The sequence below is a fragment of the Onychostoma macrolepis genome, chromosome 12, assembly GCF_012432095.1.
Source record: "Onychostoma macrolepis isolate SWU-2019 chromosome 12, ASM1243209v1, whole genome shotgun sequence".
NCBI lineage: Eukaryota > Metazoa > Chordata > Actinopteri > Cypriniformes > Cyprinidae > Onychostoma > Onychostoma macrolepis.
In genome coordinates this window covers 9,184,724-9,210,986 of record NC_081166.1, presented here as the reverse complement: position 1 = coordinate 9,210,986, position 26,263 = coordinate 9,184,724, and the positions used below count along the sequence as shown (strand labels likewise).

Sequence of the window (26,263 nt, the reverse complement as noted above, 5' to 3'; positions counted from 1 at the left end):
CAAAGTCAACGTAGTGTAACCAACATGCAAGAAGCAATATGGAGTGATCAAAATAAATAAATAAAGCAGAGAAACATTAGCTCTATTTCATTAAGAATTCCTTAGGAAACGCTAGAAAACCTAGATACGTGAAAATTTAAAAATGTTTGAAAACCATTTGTAGGAAATTGTATAAATATTTTAACAAGCTGTAATTATATCCAATAATGTTATTACTCGATGCCATTTCAAATAAAAAAAAAAAAAGTAATTCATACTGTGACTTAGTAATGAACAATTATGACAGATGAAATATCGATGCTGTGTTTCAATATCAATCCAATGTTGCATGCTAAATTGACCCAATGTCTGGTTGTTTGCAAACCGCAGACACACGACCCTCGTGTCAACTTGAACTTGAACTTGCTCGCTCGAACCCGTAAAAGCAGAAATTTTGCTGCTGTGCATGTGATCATGCCGGGATGAACTTTAGTAACCCAGGCTTTTTAGATGCTTTTTTTTCCTCTGCGGCGCTAGGAAATCAGCCCATCACTGGCTGCGTCTACAGCCCAGCCTCCTCTCTCATTGGACTGCACCTCAGAGCCAAACTGTCAGCCCATGTGGCGTGGCCATCGAGGATGTCAGACATTTAAATGAAACAGACACAGGGACTCAGAAGGGCGAGAGTAATTTCTAGGGCTTGGCCAAAGGGGGGATCACGAAACTCTCCATTCTGTACCGGGAGCCGACAAAGATTAAGAGGAATATAGAAGTCGACTCTATCCCAAAGGATCTGCGTGAAACACAGCGTTAAACTGTACCCGCATCCAGGTAAGAGAGCATATATTATTAATCGTGTCAGTTCTGGATCTGTAGTTTATCCAGATGCAGACTGACGTAGTAAAGGTGGAGTTTCAGGCATGCAACATCGAGATGCAGGGAAAAAATAATAATATTACTAACGAAACGAATCGTTATTGTGAGTCGGGTCTTTTCAGTGAATCAGCCACAGCTGAATCACCGACTCTTTGAACCGGGAGTCAAAAGCATTTAGAATGAATCGAGGATTTTACTGATGAGGCAAAATATATTTTAATAGCCGGGCAACAGAAAAAAATACACTGCATGTAGCATTTTATTCAAACGAGCAAAACGTTTTTTAACCCAAGATATGCAAATGAGTTTAGTTTGTGATGTATTGCACGGGATGGGATAAAGATGTTGGGACCGCGTGATGACGTAATTACGTCATGACGTAAAAGAATCACAGAATCGCTTTTGTGGACCTGTTCGAAAGAATCGATTCGCGTAAATGAGTCGAACTTCCCATTACTAATTTCAACCGGAGTATACTGCACACTTGTGAGTGAACGTAACCAGCACACTCTTGACCAAATGTGAGTAAACGTTTAGCTGGTGGCTGCAAATTCAGCATAGCATGACAGCATCTCGCGCTGTTTCTGTGTGATTATACTACGTTTCATCTTTGCCTAAGAGAAATAGCATTATGCCTTGAATCTTTCTTTCCATAAACTGAAAAGAAAGAGAATAGATATTAAACCTAACAACAAGAATGTAATCTGTTGAGACGTGGAAAAGTATTAGGGCGGTCATTGTTGAGTCGATGCGGAATTTGTCAGTCTATGAAACCTCCTTGAGATTTTTGGCATGTAACCAGTCAGTATCACTGAGAGCAGTCAAACTGGAGATGCTTTTAGGGCAGTTTTTGTCAGGCTAGTCTAGTTTCTATTACAGGACTCTGTTTACATCATCCTTGGCTTGTCAGGATTAAACATGCAGCCTAATCATCTTTTTTTCCTTTCTTTTTAATTAGTTAACCCTTATGTTCAGTTGACAGTATTGTTGATATGTGGGGTCAGGTTAAAAACTCATTACTTGTCGTCTTGACATCCTCATCTGTCTATAAAATATTTTTTGCGAATTCATTGTATTTCTTTATTTATGGTCTAAGGCAAGCATGTGGCTGATGTTTTAAGGACTTTACGACAGCTAATGACACTCAGCACTGCACCATGGGAGGTTGTTAATCAGAGCTGTAGCGAGGCGAGTGGTCAGATACATCAGTGCTTCGGATCTGGGTCAGGTAGATTACAGTCGATTCGGAAATCCGTTTATTTTCTCAATCTACTTCTGCCGAGCATAATGTTGTTGTATTGTGGTTAAATGTTAAAAGCAATCAGAATAGTAATTTACTCCTAGTACTACTGCAATCCTAACCAGGATAATGTAGCCTGGTTTACACTAAAATCAACATAGCTGTTTGTTTTGTGGTGCTAGTAGTTCTGTCTACTGTAGATGCTTCGTTATGTTGTGTTCAGTTGACTGCTTTTTGACATGTCTGTATTGTATTGTTGCATTAAATAGTACTTTTAAATGACTCGCACACATGCATGTTCACAAACAAGCTGGTGCATGTGAGCACCTGCCCGGCAAAGACTCCTTCCGGTTGTCACTATGGCAACAAAGGGCACTAATTCCTCTTTTCAGACTTACCTGTTCAGTTTTGCTAATTCTGTTTATGCAATTGAAAAGTATTGTTTTTCTTTAATTATAACTAAAGATAATCTGTAATTATAACTAAATATAACAACAATTGATTTTCATATAAGTTTCATACTGAATCTGCTCTCAATGGCTTGTCACCCTGTCAGGTTATTTTAAAGAGCTTTGACATCACTTACTAATGTTTAATCATAAAATATTTAAATATATAGTAGACCTTACTACATACATACATTAGGGGTTGCACCGACTAATCGACTTTAATGCTCTGCCACTACGCTTTAAGCTGGCTGCACACTAGACGATTTTCAAATCTTAAACGATTTTAAAACCATGGGAGACCACAGACATGAAGACAGTTCAACCGATTTTTAGCCTTATAATCCTCTGAACGCACACACCAGAGGATTCAACGAGACCGCAAGACCACAAGTTTCAGCTGTAGAAGCACGCAACATCCGGTAGGTGACGGTCGCTCTCATTGGCTATCGAGGGTATCACGTCAGAGGCAGCCAGATGTAAATTATTTTATTTTTTTATTTTTTTATTCAATGCTTTGAACAATAACACAGAAAGGCATTCATAACTGGAAGATTTACAAATAAAGACTGAGATTACATTTTCATTCACACTCTACATCATATATAGCCCGATGTAAATATCAAACATGTTTGATATTTACGATTTGAGTTGTCATGGTAGATTGAACTCGTATTATAGGATTTGATTAACATGGTAATGGATTAAAACATAACAGGCTGGATGTACATTAACCTTACATTTTAACACCTCTTTTTTATTTATTTTATTTTTTTTACAAAGCAGATCATATATTTAGTCTATAGCCTATAAAACAGCTTCATAAATAGGAAGATTTCAGTACATGGGGATTATGAATGTTTTTTTTTAGTGAGCCATTAAATGACTTCAGACTTGACTCGGACTCCAGGTTAAAGACTTGTGAACATCTCTATCAGACAGTAGCGCGTGCACAGAATCGTTCAGCGCGGAAATGTATTGTCAACACTGTTCTGTGATTTCTCAATAAAATAGCTTAGAAAAGTTCAAGCATATATTTCTTAATAACTAAATCCCACAGCTTCACTACTAGTAGAGAGTCGCTGCCAGGTAGAATTAATTCACACACGCAATCGCTCTCACTAATGCATTCATATGAATGTAATCTTTACTGTGCTACTTTAAAGACAAAAGAAGAACTAATAAAAATTAGCTGTTATAGGAGCAAAAGCCATGTGGGCAGCACTGTGTCATATTCCATAGCACAAGGTGTTTGAGTCACAGCCTCAGACTTATTTGTTCATTAATGACGTCATCAGCGACTAGTCGACTTCGACTCGTTTTTCATCACATAAAAGGCGACTAAAAAATCCGAAGTCGTTCAACCCCAAACATGCATACATTATTTTCATGTGATAGCTCTGTGTGCGAAACAGCCTGAAATTAAATGAATATTCTCTGAAAATCCTGCTCTTGCTGTCCATTGCACATTTACGACAGAAGATTTGTTGAGTGAATCATATCTTTTATCCTTATGAAACAAGAACCAGAATTTCTTTAATATTTCTCCGATGTCGAAACAAATGATAAAAAGATGTAAAGTTGTTAGCAAAGGCTTCTTTTCTGATTTTCTTTTATTTGGACAATTATAATTAAGTTTATTGATTTATGATGCATAATTTCTGCAAAATGATCTGTCCTACTTTTATAGCTACTAGGTACTAATATCATTTACGACTCAGTCATGCTGTGAAAGGTTATTATGACTAGCTGAATAGCTGTTATGTAATGCATGTTTATTGATTTACATGCTAAACTCTATCATATTTTTCACATATGTGACCCTGGATGACAAAACCAGTCTTAAGTTTCAATTTTTCAAAATTCATATAATAATAAATAAGAATAAATAAGCTTTCCATTTATGTATGGTTTGTTAGGATCGGACAATATTTGGCTGAGATACAACTATTTGAAAATCTGGAATCTGAGGGTGCAAAAAATCTAAATACTGAGAAAATCGCCTTTAAAGTTGTCCAAATGAAGTTCTTAGCAATGCATATTACTAATCAAAAATTAAGTTTTGATACATTTACTGTAAGAAATTTACAAAATATCTTAATGGAACATGATCTTTACTTAATATCCTAATGATTTTTGGCATAAAGGAAAATCGATCATTTTGACCCCTACAATGTATTTTTGGCTATTGCTACAAATATACCCCAGCGACTTAAGACTCGTTTTGTGGTCCAGGGTCACATATTTACATAAAATACATTATGACTGCTGGTTGAGGTTCATTTTTAGTTATTGTGTATTCTTTGTAAAGATGGTAAAATATGTCCGATGGCATTGCTACATTGCATGCTGTACAGTCATACAGGCATGTTTAATGAAATGTCTGTCGTCCACCAAATTAAAATGAACCCCCCTTTGTGTTTTGAGGAAAGTGGAACAGAGGGACACTTTGTATTTGTCACCGCTTCTTGATTGCAATGAATGAACAGGAATCCCATACATGCTGTCGCTTTGAGTGCTCTGACCCTGAAATGGAGAACAAAAGTGTCCAGCTTTCCAGGCCACGCCCCCCCGAGCACACTCTCCCGCCTATCCCCAATTTTGCACCAACTCGGTGACCCCAACTTACAAACCGCTGATTTAAAATGAATGACACGCTCGCATTCACACAGTTCTTGGTAATGCCAATGTAGTTCAAGCTGACAGAATCCCTCCATTTTTGCAAGGTTTTCTGTTCACTGACTGACCGCTTCTTTCTTTTATTCTTCCCCCTTAGAATCAAAGACGATCTAACCAGACATGGAGGATATTGTTATAGCCGGAATTTCAGGTCGTCTTCCTGAGTCTAACAATTTGGAAGAATTTTGGCAGAACCTTTTCAATGGAGTGGATATGGTCACAGAAGATGACAGGCGGTGGAAGCCAGGTATGCTAATATTTGAATGGCTTTATCATTTGAAATAACTTTTAAATAACCTATAGACTTAATTAGTATGATTTTTATCATAATGCTTTTCTTAAGAGCACCTTGGGGTTTGTAGTGTCTTTCAACTGCTGGTCTCCTTGCCTACCTGGCTGCTGTTCTGTGCTTTTCCTTGTCCGTCTGGCTTTGGGTTTTCTGAAGGACCGGTCTCTCTTCTCTCTGTTGGCACCAAGCTAATGCTCTCATTCATGTGCTAAAGCACAAGCAGGCTTAGGACGATGAGTAGAGAGCGCTTTTGATTCCTTTTTTTCCCCCCTTTTTTAAAATTCTAGGTCTGTATGGCCTTCCCCGGAGAAATGGAAAACTAAAAGAAATCGACAGATTTGATGCAGCCTTCTTTGGTGTGCATCCCAAACAGGCACACACTATGGACCCACAGCTGAGGCTCATGCTAGAGATATCGTACGAGGCCATCGTCGATGGAGGTTCGTATCGGCTGCCCTCTTTTATTTATAATAGGTATTAATATTTTGTGGTAGCTAATACCCTTGAAAAATGTATAGCCTGAATGCTCAGCCACTTTGGATGACAGCATCTGCCAAATGAATAAATGTAAATGTTATTTTCAGGCGTGCTTTTATTTAATTTAATTTAATTTTTTAAGTTTTATTTTTGAATTACTACAATTATTATTACTTTATTCAGCAAGGATGCGTTGAGGTGACAAAGACATTTCTAATGTTACAAAATATTTATATCATGCTGTACTTTTGAACTTTCTATTCATTCAAAGAATTCTGAAAAATGTGGCAAGGTTTCCACAAAAATATTAAGCTTTAACGCTGATAATAAAATACATTTTTCTTGCGCACCGGATGAGCATGAGCATATTAGACTGTTTTCTGAAGGATCGTGTGACAAAAAAACTGGAGTAATGGCTGCTGAAAATTAGAAACAGTTATTTTAAATTGTAAATATTTCACAAAACTGTGTTTTTGATCAATAAATGCAGCCTTGGTAAGCATAAAAACGTCTTTCAAAAACATTTTAAAAATTACTATTAGTATATATGGTGCTTATATGAGTATTTAAATTATTTATATTAACATTTCTAAACAGCCAAACTGATGCCAAGTCTCTATATAGAGCAATTATATGAAGTATTTTTAAATATAGTTGTAATGTATTGCATGTGTAATGTATTATTTTTCAGTGTTCACTGACTATGTGAATATAAAACATGTGGATTTTTCCTGTTAGGCATTAACCCAGTGTCCATGCGTGGCAGCAAGACTGGCGTCTACATTGGAGTAAGTGGCTCAGAGGCAGGAGAGGCCTTCAGTAAAGATCCAGAGGAGCTGCTGGGATACAGCATGACAGGATGCCAGAGGGCCATGTTTGCCAACCGCTTGTCTTACTTCTTTGATTTCAATGGTATGCAAACATTACAAGTTTAATTACCGACTCAATGCTCACGCACATTGTAGGACAGAATTGAGTTGTCAGAACCTTTGTTTTGAAAGACTGTCGTCATTCTTTCTGTATGGTGTGATGTGTCGTCTGATGTGATTTGAATAAGTGACTCATTACACAGTCACGTCTGTCACTGGTGTAACTTGACTCATACTATCACATTAGACTGGGACAACCAGTTGAAATGGATTACTTAAATCACTTTATGCAAGAATTCTTAATGTGATCAGCCATTAACTGTTGTGTTTGATGTACAACGAATATTCAGGTCCCAGTACAGCCATTGACACAGCGTGCTCCTCTAGTCTGCTGGCTTTGGAGAATGCCTTCAATGCTATTCGCCATGGCCAATGTGATGCAGCACTTGTGGGCGGAGTCAACCTGCTGCTCAAGCCCAACACCTCAGTGCAGTTCATGAAACTGGGCATGCTCAGTCCAGAAGGAACATGCAAGTCATTTGATGCCTCAGGTGAGATTACGCATGTCACTGTAACGTCTAAAGCTTTCTCAGTGGTATGTCAGAAGGTTTCTCAGAAGGTATTAAAGGAATCTGGTTCTATAAGCATCAATCATTGCATAATTATAAGAATATAGTCTTTTCTTAGTGTTCGCACTGAATAATGCATAACAAAAATGGTGTTTGAAGTATCATGCTTTATGCAACAATAAATGTTTTCAGCAGAAGTATGCTAATTGCAAGGTTAATTTAGCAATTTTCTGTCCACTTATGACTAATATTAGAGAAGAAATTGGTTAGTTAGCGTATTTTTAATCCAATTTCGTTTAAATATGTCTCTACTCTTATAGTCCAACAAAATGAGTCTGGAAAGAGATGTTAAAAATGGCAGCTGATAATTTTTCTGTTCAATTTGTCAAAATGGAAATCAATAGTCAAGTTGAGCCAGTGTTAGTATTATTGCCTCACTATTATGAGACTAATATTTTTAGTTAGTTTTTATTTTTCTAATTTAGTTTTAGTAATTTTGTTGTATTTTTGTCATTTTTAGTATAGTTTAAATTTTTTTTATTTTAGTACTTCAAGTTAAAATGAATTGAATTAATGAATGTAACTGAACAGTTTTTTGTTATTTATATATATTTTAGTGGCTTTAATTTGAACTCTAATAACCCTGAGTTTCACATTGCATTTTTTAATATAATACCTGACGATATATATTTTGCTAAATATTGCAAATTTTGGCAAAAGTAGCATTCCATAAAATTGGCTTTTTGATACAATTGTTTTGTTTTGTTTAACCCTCTAGGAAATGGCTATTGTCGCTCAGAGGCTGCTGTTGCAGTACTCTTGACCAAGAAGTCAATGGCCAAGAGAATCTACGCCACAGTTCTCAATGCTGGCAATAACACAGACGGCTACAAAGAGCAAGGTAAACTCATCCTTCCTTCCCACATATGTCAAATCTACCTCAAATCCTCCAGCATGAGTGAAATCAGCTTAGTTTATACCTTCTTACTCACTCTGGAAGCCTGGCATTACTATAAAAGCTGGCACTATATCTGTTGTAGATGTCGTAGCCTTTCCCCCAGTGCCTTCTGCCACACTTCACACACCAGTGTTTTTAAACATGACACTTGGCTGAGCGTGAGGGCTCAGGGTATTTGAAATCTCTGGCATACGCCTGACATCAGACCCCCTCTAGTTCCTGTTGTGCTGCTACATTGAGAACAGAAGAATCCATGCTGTAGCTCACGTGTGCGTTCCAGAAAGACATATGTCATAGCTGCTACATGTAAATCTCCTCATATTCTGGAATGTGATATGTTTCTCTTTTCTCAGGGGTGACATTCCCATCAGGTGAGATGCAGCAGCGCCTGGTCCGTTCCCTTTACCAGGATGCCAACATATCACCTGAGCAGGTGGAGTACATCGAGGCCCACGGCACTGGTACTAAGGTCAGTCACTATGAAATTACACGCATGCATCCCTTAAGAAGAGATTTGCTTTGAAAATAAGAATGGGAACAGTTCGAAATGTGCCTGATTCAAACTGACCATGTTTACATTCACACAATTTTCCAATTTCTATATTCCAATAAATAAGTAAAAAATAAGCAAGCAAGTAAATAAATAAAGATTAATAAAAATAAAAAAACTATGTTTTTTTAATTTAATGTTTTTAAGTTAAGGTTGAAAATGGTGGTAAAAAAAAAGGACATTTTAATTTAATTTTTATGTTAATATAAAAATAAATATAAGTTTTAAATATGCATAATATCATTGTGTATGTAAATACAGTCATTGAGCAATAGACATTTCAGCTTGTTGTTATGTGTATATTGAAAATAACTTTTACAGGTTGGGGATCCTCAGGAAGCGAATGGCATTGTGAGTGTATTCTGTCAGTCACAGAGGGATCCTCTTTTGATTGGCTCAACCAAATCCAACATGGGACACCCAGAGCCTGCATCTGGATTGGCGGCTCTTGCCAAGGTATATAAAGTGTTTTCTGCTTTAATTAGCTTTAGCTTACTCAGCTGTTTCTTTAAAAATCTGGAAGCTGAATCCCTCATCTTAAATGTGAAGTAAATCAAGTAACTTGTGTTGCATGCGATCAGGTGGTTTTGTCTCTGGAACATGGCATCTGGGCTCCCAACATCCATTTCCATGATCCAAATCCTGACATTCCTGCTCTGACGGACGGCCGGGTGCGTGTGGTGTCGGAGCCCATACCTGTCCGCGGTGGCATTGTGGGCATCAACTCATTTGGCTTCGGAGGCTCAAATGTCCATGTTATCCTGCGTCCACATGGTTCAAAATCACTGGCTCAGGCTGCACAACCTTCAGTCCCCAGACTCCTGCAGGCCTCCGGTCGCACTGAGGAGGCGGTCACTTCCCTTCTCAACAATGCTCAGCAGCATAAGGATAACCCAAGCTACCTGTCTCTTCTGAATGATGTGTCTGGAGTTCCAACGGCAAGCATGCCGTACAGGGGCTATGCACTGATTGGAGCACAGGGAGAGCTTACAGAGGTTCAACAAGCCCAGCCCACACCCAGACCCCTCTGGTACATTTGCTCAGGTGAGGGGGCCTTTATATTTTTTATGGCAAACTTTTAAATGTGTGAAATCCTATTTCCCTCAACATTTTATATTAAAGGAGCTTGATATACTACAGAATACATACTGTAACTTATAGAAACTTCCTGTCCCATCCAAAAAGAGCTTTTATTGGAACAAAGCTGCAAAAGCAATTTTCTGATGCTGTCATGGTGAGATAAAAACAAGAAAGCTGGTACTATTAGATACCATTAATCCTAAACACGCAAAGAACTAACAATAAAAGTTCAATTTTTCTTATTTTACATGCAGAAAGGGCATTTCTTAAAGGCACAGCAGCCAAAAATTAACAGTTTAAGGGTTAGTTCACCCAAAAAAGAAAATTCTGTCATTAATTACTCACCCTCATGTCGTTCCAAACCCGTAAGACCTTTGTTCATCTTCAGAACACAAATTAAGATATTTTTGATAAAGTCTGAGAGCTCTCTGACCCTTCATAGACAGCAATGCAACTGCAATGTTCCCAGGTCCAGAAACGTAGCAAGGACATCGATAAAATAGTCCATGTGACATCAGGGGTTCAACCGTAATTTTACAAGGCTACGAAAGTACTTTTTGTGCGCAAAGAAAACAATAATTTACCGCCTTCTGCCATTTTGGAGAGTACCCCAGAACGTAATCGACATAATCAGCGTTGTTTACATTCAGCATGCGCTGATTACGTTCTGAGGTACTCTCCAAAATGGCGGAAGATGGTAACTCGGGGAGAAGGAACGACATGAGGGTGAGTAATTAATAACAGAATTTTTGGGTGAACTAACCCTATAAGGTAATGGGAAATTTAAATAAATAAATAAACTAAATTTCAACTAATTACATTTTTATAATAATAAAAAAAATACTAAATAGTGTGTGTGTGTGTGTGTGTATATATATATATATATATATATATATATATTACAGTGCTGCATGAAAGTTTGTGAACCCTTTAGAATTTTCTATATTTCTGCATAAATATGACCCAAAACATCATCAGATTTTCGCACAAGTCCTGAAAGTAGACAAAGAGAACCCAATCAAACAAATGAGTCAAGAATGTTTTGTTTGTCATTTTATTTATTAGGGAAAATTATCTAGTGTTACATATAATCATGATTATCAGGGCTGCATTTATTTGATCAAAAATACTGTAAAATAGTAATGTGAAATATTATAATAATTTACAGTAACCGTTTTCTATTGTAATTCGTTTTAACTGAAGAATTTTTAGTTGTCTTCAGTGTCACATGATCCTTCAGAGATCATTCTAAAATGCTTAATTTGGTGCACAAGTAACATTTCTTATTATAAACAGTGTTGATGCTTAATGTTTTTTTTTGTGGAAATAAAGTATACAGTAAAATGTGCGATTATATAGGCCTAATCCTTTTAAGGTTGTCATTCAAAGCAAGTCAGTCACCGTAATGGAAAGTCTCTCTCTCACTACACATGATCACATTGGCTGGATTTTTATTTCTGTGTCCTGTCTTTGTTTGTATCTGTCTCCTGCCAGGTATGGGCACGCAGTGGGCTGGAATGGGCCGTAGCCTGATGCAGCTGCCTGAATTCCGGGAGTCGATCCAGCGTTCGGACGTGGCTCTGAAGGACACTGGGTTGTGTCTGTCTCGCTTGCTCATGGACGCTGATGAGAGCACTTTTGAAGACACTGTCCACGCATTTGTTGGTCTTGCAGCCATCCAGGTTAGTCTTCCCCCACTCTAGAGATACCAAGTACAGTGCCAGTGTGACTGGAACGGAACTGACATCAGCAGAGTTTCTCAATGAAAAAATGACCCCTGACAACTTTGGATCTGATATAGGCCTGCCAAATGTTGCAATACAGTGGCACAATCAGTCATGATTTCAACAGTTGCTCCGTCTGCAAGACTGTCTCATAAAGACATCCAAAAATTACAATTCTGTCATTATTAACTCAACCAACATTTTCAAACCTGTATGGCATTCTCTCTGCTCAATCAAACTGCTCTTTCCTGTGGAACCGGCACACTTGCATATTCAAACTTGTCACATCACAATCAGTTATGAGACAAAAGAACCGATAATTCTATGATATAATTCATGTCAAACCTAGTAGACTTGCCAGTTGTAGTCTCACAATTTTAATGCCTGACTATCTTTCACCTACCTGAATGCATTCCTGTCAAATTTCCAGGTTGCCCAGATTGACATGTTGCAGAAGATGGGTCTTCAGCCTGATGGGATCGTGGGCCACTCTGTAGGAGAGCTAGCATGTGGTTATGCTGACGGCTCCCTGAGCCACAGCGAGGCCATTCTGGCCGCTTATTGGAGAGGACGCTGTATTAAAGAGGCCAACCTGCCCCCGGGGGGCATGGCTGCAGTGGGTTAGTGTGACAGTAGATGCCTTCAAAGGCTTTGCTTCATTAATCGGACGCAAAGCGTCCCTTCATGGGGGATTTGCCTAGTCTTTTGTTCAGCAATGTATGCTATAAATTTTTTTTTAGCAAGCTTAGATGGTTCCTTTGACCAACCCTCCCATCATCTCCCCCCTCAGGCCTAACGTGGGAAGAATGCAAAGCTCAGTGTCCACAGGGTGTCGTTCCTGCTTGTCACAATGCTGAGGATACAGTGACCATCTCAGGCCCTCAGGTATATACCCTCTAAGAAATAACATCACCCTAATTTCAGAAAAAAATTTTGATTGTATTTTATAATTTAGAAAAAAAAATAAAAATACTCCTGATACTCAAGGCTACATTTATTTTATTAAAAATACAGTATAAATGGTAACATTGTCAAATATTATTACATGTAAAATAATTATTTTCTATTTGAATGTATTTTCTAGTTTAATTTAGTCCAATGATAGCAAAGTATAATTTTCAGTAGCCTTTACTCCAGTCTCTCCAGCCTTATTTTAAATGCATAAAAATTGTTGTTGTTTTTAAATACCAAACTAACATTAATTCTATACATGTATAAAATATTCTTAGGGTTTTTAGGATTTGAGAAATTATTATATTTTTTAAATGTATAGAATGAAAGTATGTATACTAGTACCTAACCGTAAGTGTTTGGTTGTGCAGGACTCTGTCAGCAAGTTTGTTGCCCAGCTGAAAGAGAGCGGTGTGTTTGCCAAAGAAGTGCGCAGTGCTGGTGTGGCTTTCCACTCGTATTATATGGCCTCTATTGCTCCAGCTCTTCTGTCTGCACTGCAGAATGTGAGTTGGTGAGGCATTGCAGTGTCACAGTGCCCTCTGCTGGACATTAGCATCTCAAAACCTCAGCACAGATAGACTCTGACTTCCTGTGCATGTTCTTCTAGGTAATAAAAAGCCCAAAGCCTCGTTCAGCACGCTGGATCAGCACGTCCATCCCACAGGTGGACTGGGAGAGTCCACTGGCGCTCTACTCATCTGCAGAGTACCACGTCAATAACTTGGTCAGCCCTGTGCTCTTTCAAGAGGGACTGAACTTTGTGCCAGATAATGCTGTGGTAGTAGAAATTGCCCCACATGCTTTGCTGCAGGTAACAGGGAATTTACCTTAATATACATGTCTTGAAGATTCAAATGTAGATCCATTTCTATTATTAACATACTCTTGATTCATCTTCAGGCCATCCTGAAGCGGAGCTTAAAACCCACCTGCTCCATCCTCCCACTAATGAAAAGAGGACATGCCAACAATCTGGAGTTCTTCCTCTCTCATGTGGGAAAAACCTACATGAATGGGTTGGTCTTTGTACTCTTAATTTCCTAGTTGTTATGACCTCGAATCGTCAGCATTTCCGATGATTGATGCACACTCTCTTACATCTGCAGAATTAACGTGGACAGTAATAAGTTGTACCCAACTGTTGAATATCCTGTTCCGACCGGGACCCCACTCATCTCCCCTCACATTCAGTGGGATCATTCCCAGGTCTGGGACGTGCCCAAGGTGGAGGACTTCCCTGCTGGCTCAGGGGGATCCACTTCAGCCACGGTGTACAATATAGGTGGGTAGTTGTGAAGTTGAAATGAGTGTTTTTCTCATCTTTGCTGTCATGTCATGCTTATTTTTGAATGTTTTGTGCAGACATGAACCCAGAGTCTCCTGATTACTACATGATTGGACATTGCATTGATGGTCGGGTGCTGTACCCAGCCACAGGATACCTGGTTCTGGCCTGGAGGACTCTGATGAGATCTCTGGGTGCAGTCATGGAGCACACACCTGTTACTTTTGAAGACGTCACCATCCACAGAGCCACCATCCTACCCAAGACGGGTAAAAGATTTGTTTTCTTTGACAGCTCTTGTAAATGCAAACTTCTCACTATTGCACCTTTATATGCCTTATTTCTTACTCTGAGGTAGAAATATATACTTTATTACCAAAAATACACTAATGTTCAAACTTTTAGGGTCAGAAAGATTTTTTGGTCAACTTTTGGTCAAATTAGCGTGCTCTTATTGAATAAATGTAATCATTTCTTTAAAAAAAAAATATATATATATATATATTTTTATTTTTATTTTTGATTTTTTTAAAGAAATGATTACATTTATTCAATAAGGGCACGCTAATTTGAACAAAAGTAAAGACATTTAAAATGTTACAAAAGATTTCTATTTCAAATAAATGCAGTTCTTTTGAAAGACCCTTTGACACTAAAGACTGGATTAACTGTTAAAATCCAGCTTTGCCATTGCAGGAGTAAATTACATTTTAAAATATATTAAAATAGAAGACAGTTATTTCAAATTATAATACTTTTTCACAATAATCCTGTTTTTCTATATTCTGATCAAATAAATGCAGCCTTGGTGAGCATAAGAGGCTTCTTTTAAAAAACATAAAAGTCTTACCACTCCCAATTTTTTTTATATGGTAGTGTACTTCCATACTTTGGAGTAAATTTGAAACTAAATAGAACAGACTAGTTGTTAGCTAGTCCGTGTGGCTTAGTGCTAACCAAATTGTTTTGTGCACTGCATCACAGGGTCTGTCCAGCTGGAAGTGCGACTCATGCCCGCCACTAACCATTTTGAGGTGTCAGAGAATGGAAATCTAGCCGTCAGTGGTGAGTTTCCAGTCGACATGAGACCCCATTCACAACTTCTTTCATTGTGATGTTTTTGAGTAAAACAAGATATTTGTAAATTGACAAATAATCACACTGATACCCTTGGTGTCTCAGGTAAGGTGAGTGTCTTGGAGGATGCTGGACTTGAAGCTTTCCATGCTGAGCTGAATAAACCAATGGCTGTAGACAAGGAAGATCCTAAACTGCTTTTGAAAGCCGGGGACATCTACAAAGAGCTGCGTCTGCGTGGATATGACTACGGAAAGACCTTCCAGGGAATCCTGGAGTCTAACAATGCTGGTAATTCCCCTCAAATGCATCTTAAACTTATATTGTGGATATAATGCTGCTATGGTCAAAAATAAGATTTGGCCAGTCCTGAGCTCTTTGTATTTTGGTTCTTCCAGGTGACTATGGAAAGCTTCACTGGACTGGTAACTGGGTGACATTTTTAGACACCATGCTGCAGATGATTGTAGTGGGGCTGTCTGGTCGCAGCTTGAGACTGCCTACTCGCATCCGCTCTGTGTGTGTGGACCCCAGACTTCATGAGGAGAGGGTAAACGAGTATACAGATGATCAGAAAGGTATTAGACACACCATCTACCTGAAGTCTGATGTAACCTGTCCTGAGTTGAAATGTATCTGACCAAAATTTCTTCTCCTCAGCTGTGGATGTTCATGTTAACCGCTGCCTGGACAACATAACAGCTGGAGGAGTTCGGATCTGTGGGCTTCACGCTACTGTAGCACCCCGTCGCCAACAGCAGCAGACTCCACCCACTTTAGAAGAGTTTGCCTTTGTTCCCTATATGGACTTAGATTGCCTGAGAACCAATGAGAAACTTGGAGACCAACTGAGACATTGCAAAGGCACGTTGTGATTTTCATTTCTTTGAGAAATGCAGCATGGTATTTTGCGTTAACTATTTTTGATCAGACTTCTTTCACAAATATACTAAAAATTCAGTAAAATTGTGAAATATTATTACAATTCAAAAGAACTGTTTCCTATTTTAATATATTGTGAAATGCAATTTATTCCATAATTTTCAGCAGTCTTCAGTGTCACTTGATCCTTCAGAAATCATTATAATGTGCTGATTTGGTGTTCAGGAAGCATTTATTATTATTATCAATGTTGAAAACAGTTATTGATCAACTGTTTTTTTTTTCAAGATTTTTTTATTAATAGAAAGTTCAGATGAACAGCAGAATTTTTTTTTCACAACATTATAAATGTCTTTCGCTTTTGTTAAATTTAATGTTTTACATTCATAGGTTTTGTAAAATTAGATGGACCTAAAATGATTTAATTTTTGTTTTAATTTTCTGGGGTATTTTCCTCTATTTCAGTGGCACTGTACTTACTTTCCCTATGTTGTATGTGCAGGTCTAATACAGCGTCTGCAGAGGAAGCTGGCCAATCAGGGAGTGAAGATCTCCATCCCTGGGCTAGAAGGTGCAACAGAGAGCCAGCTGATTGGAGCAGAGGCAGAGAAAGGCCTGTTGCGGTTGCTCACTGTGCTGTGCGGACTGGAGCTGAATGGAAACCTGCGCTCTGAGCTGGAACAGACAGTGGAGAAGGAGAGAGACTGTCTGCTGCAGGACCCTCTGCTCAACGGCCTGCTGGACTCCCAGGCGTTACGTTACTGCTTGGACACGGCCCTTGAGAACAGCACTCCTGGAAAACTCAAAGTTGTGGAGGTGTGGTGAATTTATTATTTAGGATGAAAATAGGCAGGGGTGGATGACACGGTTGAAGTTCTCAACATGTATTCTTCTCCTTCAGGCTCTAGCTGCTGACGGTCATGTGTTTTCTCGGGCTGTTGGTCTCCTCAATATCCAGCCAATGTTGCGTCTTGACTACACGGCTTCAGATGTCTCCATTGACCAGCTTTCTGCTCACCAGAGCTCCCTGGAGGAGCAGGGCATCTCAACTGCTCAGTGGGACCCTCTTCAGGGCCCAGCAACGGGTGGTCTGGATGGGGCTGACCTGGTTGTGTGTAACTATGCGACAGGGCACACGGCCAACCCTGCACTTCTGATACAGAACCTGACTTCAGCTGTGAGGGAAGGCGGTTTTGTTTTGATCCACGCCCTGCTGAGAGGAGACACTCTGGGAGAAACGGTAGCCTTCCTCACCTCTCAAAACAACCAGGAGGGTTTGTTGACACAGGTGTGTGCTTAAAAACTTTAACGTGCTAAATCGCTCAGATCCACAACAAAAATGAAAGTGAATGACAAAGATGTATTTAAGTAACAACATTAAATAACAGTGTATTGTTTTGTCTGGCTCATTGCAACGTTCATTGCAAGGTTCTAAATGGAACTGTTTTTTTGTTTTCAGACTGAATGGGAGGCGCTCTTCCAAAAGGCCTCTTTAAATGTTGTCATGCTGAGAAAGTCCTATTACGGCTCTGCTCTCTTCCTCTGCCATCGGCGCCAACAGCCCCCTCAGGATCAACCTATCCTTATTTTTGTGGACCCTACTGACTATAAATGGGTGGAGACTGTAAAGGTGATTATTAAAGTCAGCAAAATGAAAATTCACAGTATCTGTTTAGACAATTCTTGTTATAGATCTTACTGTGAATTATTCATCCATGTATATGATCCTTTTTTAATGGAAAGGAGTTACCTTGTAATGTTTCATCAAAAATGTCATGCCTGTCTTCTGGTGAAAACTTCAGCCTTCTCTCTGGTGGCATATGCAAAACTTTCAATCATTTAGTCCTCTTAACCCCACCCTACAAGTTTGCATTCATTTAGAGTACAATGCACACATCTCAAAATCCAATCAGCAACTGATAGATATGCTCAAGTCCCTGCCCTACTTTTTTTTTTTTTTTTTGATAATCCGTCATCACAATATGGGGGGGAAAATTTGTCACTACTTCGGTTTCATCATGATATTAATCATGCAAACTCATTAGTGGTGTTGCCAAGCCCTCCAAGAACACTCTGAATCCCATAACAACAAGCTAAAACCAATAGGCAGACACTAATTAAATGAATCCTAATGCATGCCTCTAACCCTTTCTGTCTCCTTTTTTTCTCATTAGAGCACTTTAGCTGAGTCATCTGATATCCCAGTCTGGCTCATTGCCACTAAGGGTCATAATGGAGTGGTGGGAATGGTGAACTGCCTCAGACAGGAACCCGGAGGCAACCGTATACGGTCCGTCCAATTCCTGTGCAATTGGTGTTCCACATATGCTACTGTACTTTTATGTTATATTTTTGATGTTACAATTATGCAATTGTAAGATATTGAATGTTTTGTAGTATTCATGTACATGGTCTTTTTTTCTCCTCTCCAATAGGTGTGCATTTGTTTCTAATCTAAGTAAGGACGCTGAAGTCCCCTCCCTTGTTCCTACCCAAAAGGAGATGAAGGCATTACTGAAGAAGGATCTGGTCATGAACGTGTACCGTGATGGACAGTGGGGTGTCTTTAGACACCAGTTGTTAACACAAGGTAAAAAAGGATGTCATATAAGACTTTTAGTGACATACTGACTGATTTGGCTTTGATTAGATAAAGTCTTCTGAGCATGTTATAATCACCTTCTGTTCTGTGCATTCATGTTTAGAACTTAGCGAGGAGTTGACAGATCAGGCCTACGTCAATGTCCTGACTCGTGGTGATCTTTCATCACTGAGATGGATTGCATCCCCGCTGCGTCATTTTGTCCCATCCAATCCCAATGTGCAGCTCTGCCGTGTTTACTACTCCTCCCTCAACTTCAGAGACATCATGCTGGCCACTGGCAAACTGCCTCCAGATGCCATCCCTGGTTTGTACCCCATCCTGTTTATGTGAAATCTCGCACGCTAGCTTACCCTATAAAAAGACTTAGGAAAGAGACTTTTCTTGTTTTGTCCATGCAGGAGACATCGCGCTGCAGCAATGCATGCTGGGAATGGAGTTTTCAGGGCGAGACCCCAGTGGGCGACGTGTAATGGGTTTGCTGCCAGCTAAAGGTCTAGCCACCTGTGTGGACGCAGACAAGCGCTTCCTTTGGGATATTCCATCTAGCTGGTGAGAACCTCAGCACCTCTGAATCTGAATGAGACGTCTTCCTCCAAAACTCTCAATGCTAAGTGAAGCTGTGTTTATGTGCAGGACACTGGAGCAGGCCGCCTCCGTTCCAGTTGTGTATGCCACCGCATATTATTCCCTAGTGGTGCGAGGGCGTCTGAGGCCGGGAGAAAGTGTGCTGATCCATTCAGGCTCTGGAGGGGTGGGACAGGCCGCTATTGCTATTGCACTTAGTATGCGCTGCAGAGTCTTCACAACTGTTGGTAAGTGACGCACATTTGCTTCTTTAAGAGTTTAAAAAGATGTGATTTGTAATTAATGAACACTGGTGAATTTAATCTCTTTGCTAGTGAGTAAATTAACTCCAAACACAGCTACGCAAAAAGACGCAAATGTGTTAAATGAAAACTAATTTTACAAAACTAAATTTGGTATATCACTAATTAAAACACATCTACAATAGTCAATGAATAACTACAACATAAAAAATGTACAATTCAACAAAGGGCAGTTGAACACATTTAAATGTAATGTTTTAATTAATATATAAAATCTTTGAATATTTGGTTTAATTTTCTTGCATGTGACACTTAAAGTCATTTTCATAGACTAAATTAGATTTGTGTAAATTTAGTGGAGATTTTCATCAAAAGACAAAAGATATGACTAAAACGGCTGTTAAGAAATGAACATTGCTGACGTGTATCTCGTTTTGATTCACAGGTTCTGGAGAGAAGGCGGCGTACCTGCAGGAAAGATTCCCACAGCTTACAGCAGAATCCTTCGCTAATTCTAGAGACGCCTCATTTGAACAGCATGTAATGCTCCAGACTCAAGGCAAAGGTGAAAAGACTACATTACAATGACTCTGAATACAAAGCAGCATTGCGTCTAAATTGCTGTGGATTGAGATTAAACCAAAAATATTTTTTTTGTTTTTGTTTTGTTTTTTTCAGGAGTTGATTTGGTACTAAACTCCCTAGCTGAAGAGAAGCTGCAGGCCAGCTTGCGTTGTTTGGCCAGACATGGGCGTTTCCTGGAGATCGGCAAATATGACCTTTCTAACAACACACCATTAGGTGCGTCCCAGATGTACAACAATTTCTGAATCAATCAAAAATCATCTTGGATCTATTATTCTCTTACTTTTACACTTAAATGTAATTGTCCAATTGTTCTTGATTCAGGTATGGCTCTGTTCCTAAAGAACGTGGCCTTCCACGGCATATTGTTGGATGCTTTGTTTGAGGAGGGGAACAGGGAATGGGAGGAGGTATCTGAGCTTCTGAAGAAGGGAATCACTAGTGGAGTCGTTCAGCCATTACGTACCACTGTCTTTGAGAGGAACCAGGTGGAGGACGCCTTCCGCTACATGGCTCAGGGCAAACACATCGGCAAAGTCCTGCTGCAGGTAAGGGCGGTGGTTTATTTGAATGAACCTGCATAAAAAATGAAATATTGAATGGTAGATTTCTCATCCTTTACTGTGCTAATTGCTTTTCTCTGCTTTCACCTCTCAGGTACGTTCAGAGGAGACGAGCAGCACTGTTCCTGCAGCCTCTCCTCTTTCTATTCCCGCTATCTGCCGTACCTTCTTCCCTGCCTCTCTCTCATATATCATCACTGGAGGTCTGGGTGGTTTCGGCTTGGAGTTGGCCCAATGGCTTACTGAGAGAGGTGCTCGTAAACTGGTGCTGACGTCACGTTCTGGCATCCGCAACGGTAAATATGCACTACGATGTGATCAGTTTTCATGTCAGTGTTGTTGTTAACTAAAACAAAATTAATTTAAGTAAAAATGAAGTTATATGTAAATCTTATTCATGTAATATTTATATTTGATTTATTTCAGTTAGTTTCCTAGGCAATGAGTATAAATTAAAGCTAAAATAGAAATATTATGAATGAATAAAAATGACAAAAGCACATTACTAAAACAAAAACTATTCAAAAAACAAAAACTAATCATTTTCATTAATTGAAATAAAACTAGAAATTATTAGAAAAATTAGAAAACTAGAACATTTTGAAAATTTAAAACATTGCCTTTCCAATTAACTGAAATAAAATAAGTACTAAAATGACTAAAAACTGAAATAAATATGAAATAAATGTATAATAAATAATACTGAAATAAATGAAAAAATAAAACCACTAAAGTACTACAAATATCTTTTTTTAAATGTCATTAAATATAACATCAAATACAGCTAAAATAAAATATAAATATTAGATTAAAAAATATTTTTATTAAATCAAATGAAAATTGTTCCCTTGGCAACTAATTGAAATAAAGTTGAAGTACTAAAACCTGAAATAAATATAAATGAAAGGTAAACAGAAATAAATATTAGAAAAATCAAAAATGCAGAAGCCCGTAACACATTACTAAAACTTTAAACTAAAATTAAAACAAACACTAAAAATAAGCTAATTCAAAATATTAATAAATTTTACACATTAAAACGTTTGTTACCTTGACAGGTTATCAAGCCAAGCGCATTCGAGAGTGGCAGGCCATGGGCATTCAGGTTCTTGTGTCCACTAGTGATGTCAGCTCAATGGCAGGGACGGAGCGTCTCATCACTGAGGCCTGCCGCTTGGGTCCAGTTGGTGGCATCTTCCACCTTGCCATGGTAATATTCAGTTGTTGCTTTCAGTTCACTTTCATTTGTAGTCAAATTAAGGACAAAAACATGACTGATATTTCTCTCTATCAACTAGGTCCTTAAAGATGGCATGCTGGAGAATCTGACCCCACAGCACTTCATTGACGTCAACAAACCCAAATACGGTGGAACCATCCATCTAGACAGGTAGGGAATGGTTTGACTGAATATCTTCTTTCTTCAGCTGTTCACTTGTTGCTTATGACAAATTTTAATAAATGACTCCTTTTCCACAGTGTGACTAGGCAGAAGTGCCCAGAGCTTCAGCACTTTGTGGTGTTCTCTTCAGTCAGCTGCGGCCGAGGTAACGCTGGCCAGAGCAACTACGGCTTCGCCAACTCCACCATGGAGCGAGTGTGCGAGCAGCGCCGACACGACAACCTGCCAGGCCTGGCCATACAGTGGGGCGCCATTGGAGATGTGGGTGTCGTTTTGGAGACCATGGGTGGCAATGACGCTGTAATTGGTGGCACGTTGCCCCAGCGCATGTCTTCCTGTTTGGAAGTACTGGATAGATTCCTGTGCCAGCAGCGGCCTGTAATGTCCAGCTTTGTGTTGGCGGAGAAAGTGGTGGTCGCTAAAGGAGAAGGAAGTGGACAGAGGGACCTGGTGGAGGCTGTGGCTCATATTCTGGGTAAAAGCCCAGACCTGAAATGTGTAAAGTCTGATAAGCTGCACTTTTTTTATGCTTTTTAAAGTTACAGTGTTGCCTCTTTCTCTCAGGTGTGCGTGACGTGAACAGTCTGAATGCTGACGCCTCATTGGCTGATCTGGGTCTCGATTCGCTGATGGGTGTTGAGGTTAGGCAGACACTGGAGAGGGACTATGACATTGTAATGGCAATGAGGGAAATCAGACAGCTAACCATTAATAAGCTACGGGAGCTTTCCAGCCAATCAGGAGGAAAAGAGGGTGAGTGTGTGTGATTCGTGTCAATATCGATAGCCTGAGGGGGTTTTTTTTTAGAACATATTTTGTTATCCACAGTATCTTGAATAAGATATTGGGAAGTTGCTAAAAGATTGAATAAATGTATAAATTCAGGAGATGTAATTGAATTTTTTGTAAGAAACAGTACGTTGAATTATTTGGAGAATAATGCATCAATATATAACTTTCTCTCATTCTGTTTCTCTCAGAGTCCCGAACTGCTCCTGCAAAGCGATCTGGTGCTCAAGCTCTGCTGGAGTCAGATCTGAGCCGGATGCTGGTGAACCCGGATGGCCCCACGGTGGCCCCGCTGAACGAGGTCCAGAGTGCCGAAAGGCCCTTGTTCCTCGTTCACCCCATTGAGGGCTCCATTGCCGCCTTCCGCACTCTCACCAGCAAGCTTAGTGTGCCGTGCTACGGCCTGCAGTGCACCAAAGGTACAAACACAAGTTCAAGATCACTTTTCACTGTTCAGGCCCGTTTACACCAAGGATGATCAATATAAAGATAAAGTAAGATATTATAGTTCTAAAAATTGTTCTCAATATTTAAGAATAGCAGAGTCCACACCAAAGCTATAACGATAATGATCGTTATCTTTATAGTTATTGTTCTCAGTGTGAACGGGGCTTTACACTTGAAAGGCAATTATGTTTAATGATTGTTATTTTATTTATTTATTTGTTCAAATTCAGTCCTGTTATATATTTGTCTGTTTTATGTGTTTTGTCCATCTGTAGCCGCTCCTCTAGACAGTATCCAGAGTCTTGCTGCTTACTACATGGAGTGCGTGAGGCAGGTACAGCCAGAGGGGCCGTATCGCATCGCTGGCTACTCGTTCGGTGCTTGTGTGGCTTTTGAGATGTGCTCACAGCTGCAGGCAGCCAAATGCCCTGTGGAATACCTCTTCCTGTTTGACGGCTCACACTCTTACGTGGCAGCTTATACACAGGTGCAGTAAAAGAGCTCAGAAAACACAAAAACAGAAAAATGTGCTATGATAGGTCACATGGTCATCATTTCTGTTTTGGTTTTTTTTTCTCTGACAGAGTTACAGAGCCAAACTGACCCCTGGCAAAGAGTCTGAGGCTGAGACTGAAGCTCTGTGTGCTTTTATCCAACAGTTCACTGGCATTGAGTACAACAAGGTACATGAACAACTATTACTTTGTGGTTCATTCTTTAAAATATTTTTGACCCTTAATTCTTTAAATTTATTTAAAATGGTCTTTTCTAAATAGACAGTACCTAACTCATTACAGTTCAGTCAGTGCTAAAGCTAATGCTGTCTCTGTATCCTTTCGCACAGCTGTTGGAGACATTGTTACCTCTGTCAGACCTGGAGGCCCGTGTGAACAAGGCTGTTGATCTGATCACATCCAGCCATAAGAATATCAGCCGAGATATGCTTCATTTTGCTGCTTCTACATTTTACCACAAACTGAAGGCTGCTGACCGCTATGTTCCAACTTCCAAGTATCACGGCAATGTCACCCTGCTGAGAGCCAAGGCCAGCAGCGAGTACGGTGATGGTTTAGGATCTGACTACAAACTGCACGAGGTATGGACCACAAATATGATACTATAGTCTTAAGTGTCACGTGATTTGGTGCTGTGGATAATTATTTTTTTAATTGTCACTTTTGATCATTTTAATGTGTTCTTGCTGAATGTAATAACACGTATTTAAAAAAATTACCCAAACTTTTGAACTGTACTGTATTTGAACTTGTTTTTCAAATAAGAAAAAAATTTATTAATATTAAAATTTGAGGACATTTTGTACTGTGATCACCTTTGAGATGTAGCTCTAAACATGGTCTGTGTACAGCAAGCATAATTGCACAGGAAGTGCTTCTTAATCTGGGAAGGAGATCATGCTGAGAGAAAAACATGTTGCTATAATGCATCCCTGTAGTGTTAATATTTGGATTGTGTTATGTCTGCAGGTGTGTGATGGCAAGGTGTCAGTTCATGTGATTGAGGGAGACCACCGGACCTTCCTAGAGGGCGAGGGTGTGGAGTCCATCTCAGGCATTATCCACAGCTCACTGGCTGAACCCAGAGTCAGCACCAGAGAGGGCTGAACCTTCCCAGCTAACGTCTTTTACGTCTTTTTTCACCCTTACTCTGTTGCTTTCACCTGACAAACCAAAACTGTGTCCCGGCGTATTAAAGCATGCACGTTTGTGATCAGTTCGTACCTCTCACCCACACAACAGCCTTTTCCTTCTCATCTTTCTCATTCTCTACACATCTCAATTGCTTATCACCCTTTACTACTTCTTTATTCCACGCTGGGAACAAAAACGCATATCTGTTTATTTGCTTTATCGGTTAAGATTCAATCAGCTGTTCATTGTCTTCTATAAATCATCACATGTTACTGTGAAAACTAAAATGTCACTGGTTTCTAGCATGAGAGCATAGTTAAGTGCCATTTACCCTAAGTAGTGCCTAGCTGTAGTGCTCACGGTCTAACCTGCATAAGTCTGCTAAAGGTTTTGTCAGAACTGTGCTTTCATGTTCATTCATCCAACCTAATGATGCGGACTGCAAGTTAAGGCTTCACTGTATTCAAATCCACATATTACCCGTTGGGATTCTAGTTACGCACATAGCTGAGATTGTTGTTTACCAATTGTAAGCGGTTACTGATGCTTTAGCAGTACTAGTTAAAATCGCTTATGTTTACTGTAGCATTGTTCTTCTTTTCTGAATGATATTCGCTGGTTCTCTTGTTGTTGCTGAACATCTAAACTTATGCTGAAATAACTGTGCAATTGATGTTATTTAAAAGGGAAGATAAGTATTAAAAGAACATTCCTGGATGAGTGACTATTAAGAGAGCTGGTTAATTGACGTTAATGTTTACGTTGAAGTTAGGAATTAATTATAAAATATTTGTTACTTTAAGAATATATTGCACAAGCTTAAAGCAAAATACAAATATGACACTGATGTGAAATGCTCGGCAATCCAGAGTGAATCATCTCGGCTCATACTATAATGATGCTTTGCTGCTTAACTGTAGACCAATAACTGGAGTATTAATATTGTATTGACGTTTCCAATCCTCTTTTTGAGGATAGTACCAACATTCCTTGTTCGGCTGTCTCTCAGATGTATATGTTCTCCCAAAATGCTCTGTAATTAATTGACTGCTTTAATACTTCAGATGTTAGTTGTAGTAAATTCTTGTGGCCAGGTCCACATTAAACACAAGCTCAGTTCATAGTGCAAATCACATATTTTAGTCGAAATCTTGTCAGAATGAAGTGTTATTTGGTGTAGGAGTGAAATTGGCGATGTATCAATATTTTCATGGCAGTGACGTGATTACTGACTTTCTCTTTCTGTCACAACAGAGGACAGTCTTCTGTTTGAAAGCAAATCACTACACATTTCTGAGACTAATTGCTGAAGTCAGTGACGAATTGTGGTTTCTTTCAATGTTTAGAGCAAAGCTGGAAAAGCTAGTTCACTTTTCTATTATTGAAATATTTTTTTTCTTTTGGTGTAATTTTTCCAGTATTTATTGTACTAGTCCAAATAAAAAGCTATTACTAACTTACA

At 39.2% G+C, this 26,263-nt stretch overlaps 1 protein-coding gene across 2 annotated transcripts; it reads left to right on the top strand.

Moving 5' to 3' along the window:
* The first annotated feature begins 389 nt into the window (after positions 1–389).
* On the top strand, positions 390–26,263 carry fasn (fatty acid synthase). Of its 2 annotated transcripts, none has more exons than XM_058793754.1 (42): positions 390–810; positions 5,318–5,467; positions 5,797–5,949; positions 6,725–6,898; positions 7,206–7,406; positions 8,203–8,325; positions 8,736–8,851; positions 9,254–9,388; positions 9,514–9,976; positions 11,507–11,694; positions 12,167–12,356; positions 12,527–12,621; positions 13,059–13,193; positions 13,298–13,501; positions 13,591–13,706; positions 13,797–13,972; positions 14,053–14,244; positions 14,960–15,040; positions 15,158–15,343; positions 15,451–15,630; positions 15,713–15,916; positions 16,437–16,750; positions 16,836–17,222; positions 17,394–17,564; positions 18,109–18,224; positions 18,370–18,524; positions 18,640–18,843; positions 18,938–19,088; positions 19,173–19,351; positions 19,812–19,931; positions 20,045–20,167; positions 20,276–20,499; positions 20,609–20,810; positions 21,573–21,724; positions 21,813–21,904; positions 21,994–22,391; positions 22,481–22,669; positions 22,897–23,124; positions 23,428–23,639; positions 23,737–23,835; positions 23,997–24,248; positions 24,637–26,263. In XM_058793754.1, exons 2-42 carry the CDS (start codon positions 5,341–5,343, stop codon positions 24,772–24,774), a joined length of 7,545 nt encoding a protein of 2,514 aa, XP_058649737.1. In that variant the 5' UTR covers positions 390–810; positions 5,318–5,340; the 3' UTR covers positions 24,775–26,263. The 2 variants fall into 2 exon arrangements, with proteins under 2 accessions (XP_058649737.1, XP_058649738.1); XM_058793755.1 differs by lacking the exon at positions 390–810 and adding an exon at positions 1,268–1,376.

What these genes read in the sequence shown, in the direction of transcription:
- fasn (XM_058793754.1), top strand. Translation starts at nt 5,341, where the DNA reads ATGGAGGATATTGTTATAGCCGGAATTTCAGGTCGTCTTCCTGAGTCT. An exon ending in TGACAGGCGGTGGAAGCCAG is followed by an intron (nt 5,468 to 5,796) that starts GTATGCTAATAT and finishes TTAAAATTCTAG; the next exon opens with GTCTGTATGGCCTTCCCCGG. An exon ending in TGGGATATTCCATCTAGCTG is followed by an intron (nt 19,089 to 19,172) that starts GTGAGAACCTCA and finishes GTTTATGTGCAG; the next exon opens with GACACTGGAGCAGGCCGCCT.